Consider the following 6,000-nt stretch of genomic DNA (forward strand, 5'->3'; position numbering starts at 1 on the left):
TCGATGTTGATTATGAAATTCTTTTTTTAAAAAAAAAATTTATTACAGTCGAAATTGATATAAACAATAACATGTTATTCTGATTCACAGTTACATGTTACTCTGGCAATATTGTCATAAAAAAAAAATTTATTTTATCCTTACTTAATTATGCGCCTCCTCCTTAGGGGTTTATAAAACAAAATAAATTAGGCTGTCTTTCTCAGTAAGCAAGGTCTAATGGAAGAGCTTTGCCTAAATTTCTCCATATCATACAACTAAAATTAATATACAATTTTTTTTTCTTCATATATGATCTATAATAAACGGCCCAACATTAGACACAAAATCGTTCAATTTATTATGATATCAATATATTTATTTAATAAATATAATATATGATCCAATTTAATTTTGAGATATTTTAATTTTTTTTAACGTATAGTCCGATAAATAAGTTTAAAATTTATAATTATTTTTTAAATTAAACTTAGACAAATATAGAGATCCGATATTAAGATTAAACCAAATTTAAATAAACATAAAATTCTTTATTATATGGTGTCTAGCCCAACGAATACCCACCCGTCGAATACCCACCCCTAGGTAATGGGACCAATAGCTATCTCTCTCCTCTTCTCAAATGAAAAAACTTACGTGGTGATCTTGGATAGAGCCGGCAAGGATCCAAAGCAAAGCATTAATTTCTGGTCTTATAATTTTATATATTATTTAAAAAAATAAAAATTAATTTAAAATAATAATTATAAAATTTTAAACATATAAAATCTAGTATTATTGTTTTATATTTTAACCATTTACACAAGAAAAAAATAGTTTACAAAAATCTAAAGTAATAAATAAATTGAACGCAATATCCCTTAAATAATATTATTTTTGTATTTTTAGCCGTGCAATTGAATCAAGAGCTTTTTATTAGAAAAAATATATGATTCTCCACAAATAAATCAATAGGTGAGAATAAAAACTAATATGGAAAAATTAAATCAATAGCGGCACAAAAATTTTTACGTGGTTTCTTCAATGTGAGGTATGTCCACGGGATCAAAATCCGATTCCACTATTAGCCAAAAGATTTTCACGATTACAAACGAGACACGAATGATCTCACAAAACCACCCTTAGGTGAATTTCAAAAAATCAAAAATAATCAAGAGGAAAGATCTCACTAAATAAATGAACAAAAACCTTCGAAACAGAATTATAAAAAACCCAAAAAAACAACCCAAATCAATCTCCAAGCACCCGCCGAAACTAACAATACTTGGAACCAGAACTTGAAACCAATCAAATCTTCCAAGCAACCAATTGAAAAAGCTACCCACTGAATTGATGTATCTAACCGCCACAGTCCCTAAAATTATTGGGTACTCAACAAAATTTGTTACTGAAAAGTAAATTTCTCTCTCTAGCATGAGAGTTCTCTCTGCCTGAGTGCAGCTGTTTGGGTTTATCCCTTGGGATCTTTCTTTACCGCCTTCTCCTTTCTTGTCTTCATCGTCTTGACTTTGCTTGGAGGGGTATTTGGTTGGAGTATGGAGTCCTATGACTTGCCGGAGGTCACGGATGAGTGTGAGGATGTTTCTCACCGGTGTCTGGTGGGGAAGATTCTTGCACCCAAAATCTTGAACAAACCAGCTGTTAATAACATACTTCTTGCTGCTTGGAAGGCACGGGCGGGTGTCTCCATGACCCCTTGGAAAGAGAACATCTATCTTTTCCAGTTTGAAGATTTGGAGGATCGTGTTAGGGTCCTCCAGGAGGCTCCTTGGTCAGTCATGGGGAGTTTACTAGTTCTTCTGCCGCTTCAACCTGGTATGGCTGCGGATGAAATGGAGTTCCGGTGGAACCCGTTTTGGGTCCAAGTCCATGGCCTTCCTTTTGACAAAATGACTCGTGCCCACGGGGAGGTCATCGGCAATCGCATCGGCCGACTGGTGGAGGTCGAGGCTCTCTCGGATGGTCCTCTCCTGCATCGTAGCTTTTTAAGACTGCGTGTCGAGGTGGATGTCACTAAGCCTCTGCTTCAGGGGTTTGTTTTACATCGGCGTGGTGGGTCGGGGCTAGGTGAAGATGGCCTCAAGGTCTATTATAAGTATGAGAAACTGTCTGATTTTTGTTATGATTGCGGACGCATTGGGCATGATAAGCAGTCTTGTAAATTTGTCTCCAGAGAGGGGGGTCTCTCTTCTGGCTATGGCCCACACCAACGAACAGGGGTTTCCAGGAGCTTGAATTCCCTTCGTCATCTACCTTCGAAATCTATGGCGGACCAGAGTGCTGGCAGGGAGAAGCCTGCACACCCTTCGACTCTTTCGATCGGCCACACGGAGGCGCGTAGAGGAGAGGCACATGGGGCTGATGTGAGTGGGTCTGCTACAACCCGTGTACCCAAACTGGTTGAGAACGTGGCTGTACGTCCAGTACGAAATTGGGTAGTGGAATTGGGAGATATGGCCCCCTTTCAGCTTATGGTCCCACGTCCATGCTCCTCAAGTCCGCCTCTAGAACCTTCTTCTGACCTGGACCCCCCCATGCTTGAACCAAATTTGGAGTGTAGCCTACCACCTCCTTTTGATTTGCATACTGGGCCAGATGAATCTGTGGATGTGGCTCGCCCGGGATTGGGCCCTCAGATGGGCCACTCTGTGATACGGCCTCTAGACTCTTATTTTGTTTCTGAGCCTTTAGATGTTGAATCAGCTATTCCCCAGCCCATGGATCACAGGACCCACTCTACTATCAATGTCGTAGAACTTAGCCCCAGTCTAAGTCCTGAAAGGTGCAAGGCCAGTGATACTATGACAGATTTGAGCATAGCCCAGGTCTTCACTTGTCTTTCTTTGAAGAGACCTCTTGATGAGGAGGTCGTGTGTGATCAACCATTGAAAAAATTCAAGGGAGTGGCTTTGGAAGGGGTAGGTGCTACTACTGACCCTAAGACAATGAGTGTAGTTGCTTGCAAGCCGAAAGCACGGGTAGTGCCTCGCAGAGTGAGTCGTAAGAGGAGGGACTCTCTTGTTGACATCCATGTCTACTCGTTTGCTTCCACTGTCATACCGAACCAAGGGGGTGCTGTCCTTGTGGATGTTGTTTCTTTGGATGATGCCGAATGTTGCAAACCAAAAGGAGGGGTAGAGAATTCTGTTGACCGTGCAGGGGTGGTAGTGGCTGACCCACAACAACCACATGAGTCATGTTAGTCTTAAGCTGGAACTGTCAGGGGCTGGGCCGTCCCCTGACAGTCCGGGTATTACGAGGGTTGTGTACAACCCATCAGCCTACGGTGATCTTTTTAATGGAGACCAAGAATAAGAGTGCAAAGCTGGAACGGATCAAGCGAAGCCTTAATTTTCAGCATGGTTGTTATGTTGATCCTATCGGTACCTCCGGAGGACTTGCTCTTTGGTGGATGACTGAGGTTGTGCTGGATGTCTGGTCCAAATCAAACAATATTCTGCACTGTACTGTTTCAGCAAATGCAGGAAGGAGGTGGGCTGCCTCATTTATTTACGCCCCCCCTTGTAGAAGGGAGAGGAGGGCCTTTTGGCATTTTTTACGAGATATGGCTCGGGAGCAGCATTATCCTTGGCTCTGTATTGGTGACTTCAATCAAGTGGGTTCTATTTTGGAAAAGCAAGGTGGTCGGGCATGTCATTCTTCTCAGCTTAATGAGTTTCAAGAGATGATTTCGGATTGTAATATGACTGATTTGGGTTTCAAAGGAAATGCTTTTACCTGGTCCAATAACCAGGGGGGTGAGGCTAATATTCAAGAAAGATTAGATCGGGCTTTGGCGACGGTGGCTTGGAGGGACCTCTTTCCGTCAGCCCAGGTCTTTCATGAAATTTGCTTCGGCTCGGATCATTGTCCCTTAGTCATTAATTGTTGTGTCCCTCTTGCTCGGGTGCCAAAACAATTTAAGTTTGAAACTTTTTGGACCACTAGCCCAGCTTGTGCGGCTACTATCCAAGCAGAGTAGGACCAAGATGTTTCGGGCTCTCAGATGTTTCAACTTGTCCATAAGTTAAAAAGGAGTCAAAGGAGGCTTTGGACTTGGAGTGCTAAGGAATTTGGTAATGAGAGGAGGACCATTGAGAAACTTAGGGGTCAGATTGCTCACCTGCAAAGTCTACCTTGCACCAAGGCAAATGCAGTGCAATATCAGCTTTTGTCCCAAGAGTTAGATTTGGCTATGCAGAGGGAAGAGATGTATTTACATCAACGTTCCAGGGTGTGCTGGCTCAGCTTTGGAGACCGTAATTCTGCTTTCTTTCATGCTACACTTAATCAACGCCGTCAAAGAAACCAGATCTTCCACCTGAAATGTGATGATGGCAGTCTGCTAACGTCAGAGTCGGACATTAATTCTCATTTGTTCAATTATTTCTCGACTCTCTTTTCGGGCCGGGATGGAGGTGATATGACTGCAGCACTTGAGGTGGTTAACAGAGTTATCTCGGATGATATGAACATGCTGTTGACTAGAGGTGTGTCGGATATGGAGATTAAAACAGCAGCGTTTCAACTTGGCTCATTGAAAGCTCCTGGACCGGATGGATTCCCCGGGTATTTCTATCACCAGCATTGGGATATAGTGGGGCCCTCTTTGTGCTCTGCAGTGACAAGTTTTTTTCGGGGGGGTTTTTTGTTAAGGGAGCTCAACCACACGAACTTGGTTCTTATTCCTAAAGTGGCAGCTCCTGAAAAGCTCTCGCAGTTTCGGCCTATCAGTTTGTGCAATTTCAACATGAAAGTGATCACCAAGATTCTTGCAAACCGGCTAAAAGGGCTCCTAAGTGCTGTGGTTTCGCAAAATCAGTCGGCCTTTGTGGCTGGACGGCTGATTCAATACAACATTATTGTGGCTCATGAGGCTTTCCACGCATTGAAAATCCGCAAACGAAAAGTGGAGGATATGGCGATTAAAGTGGACTTCAATAAAGCTTATGATCGAGTGGATTGGAGCTTTCTCAGGGCCATGTTGTTTAAGATGGGCTTTCACTCTCAATGGATTCAATGGGTGATGGAATGTGTATCCACGGTCTCCTTTTCTGTGTTTGTTAATGGGGCCAAGCGCACTAGCTTTACACCTAGGAGGGGTCTTCGCCAAGGGGACCCTTTATCCCCTTATTTGTTTACACTCGTCGTGGATGTGTTCTCGAAGCTGATCAGTCGTAGTGCTCAAAATGGGAGTTTGTCTGGGCTTCGAATCAGAAGGGGCTGCCCAACGTTAACCCATTTGTTTTTTGCGGATGATGCGGTGCTCTTTGTCAAGGCCAACAGTGAGGAGTGTCGAGAAGTCTGCAATTTGCTGACAATCTTCAGTCAAGCCTCGGGCCAGTCGGTTAATTTTGACAAGTCGGGAGTGCAATTCTCCAGCAATGTTCCACGGTCCCGCCGGGTGGAGATGTGTAATCTGCTCGGCATTCCCCAGCTACCAGCTTCTTCTAAATATTTGGGCCTGCCGTCGTGTTGGGGTCGGTCTAAGACCGAAGCTTTCAATTTTTTGTGTGAGAAAGTCTTATGTAAACTGCAAGGTTAGAAGGCGAAATTACTCTCTCAGGCAGGTAGGGAAGTCCTTATTAAATCGGTCGCCCAGACAATGCCCACTTATGTCATGGCTTGTTTCTTGTTTCCTAACAATCTGTGTGATAAACTAAGCTCCTACATTCGGAACTTCTAGTGGAAAGGTGATCCAGAGGGGGGAGGCATTCATTGGGCTAGTTGGCATAAATTGTGCTTGACGAAACGAAATGGTGGCTTGGGCTTTCGAGATTTTCGAGCTTTTAACCGAGCGCTTCTTGCTCGACAAGGATGGCGACTTATTAAATTCCCAGATTCCCTATTTGCTAAAATGATTAAAGGTATTTATTTCCCCTATTCGGATTTTCAACATGCTGCGCGGGGGGCGCGCCCATCATGGGCTTGGCTCAGCTTACTTAAGGGTAGAGACATTCTCTCTGGGGGTTTACGGTGGCAGGTGTTGAATGGTAAATC

At 43.3% G+C, this 6,000-nt stretch overlaps 1 protein-coding gene across 1 annotated transcript; it reads left to right on the top strand.

The window, feature by feature from the left end:
- The first annotated feature begins 3,298 nt into the window (after nucleotides 1-3,298).
- Nucleotides 3,299-3,982, top strand: LOC145796221 (uncharacterized). Its single transcript, XM_082881266.1, has one exon. The coding sequence runs from the start codon at nucleotides 3,299-3,301 to the stop codon at nucleotides 3,980-3,982; it is 684 nt and encodes a 227-aa protein (XP_082737392.1).
- The last annotated feature ends 2,018 nt before the right edge of the window (nucleotides 3,983-6,000 follow it).

The sequence above is a fragment of the Camellia sinensis genome, chromosome 7, assembly GCF_055761805.1.
Source record: "Camellia sinensis isolate YWXY chromosome 7, ASM5576180v1, whole genome shotgun sequence".
NCBI lineage: Eukaryota > Viridiplantae > Streptophyta > Magnoliopsida > Ericales > Theaceae > Camellia > Camellia sinensis.

Excerpts from the sequence above, each read along its gene's own strand:
- LOC145796221 (XM_082881266.1), top strand. The coding sequence starts at position 3,299 with ATGGAGACCAAGAATAAGAGTGCAAAGCTGGAACGGATCAAGCGAAGC.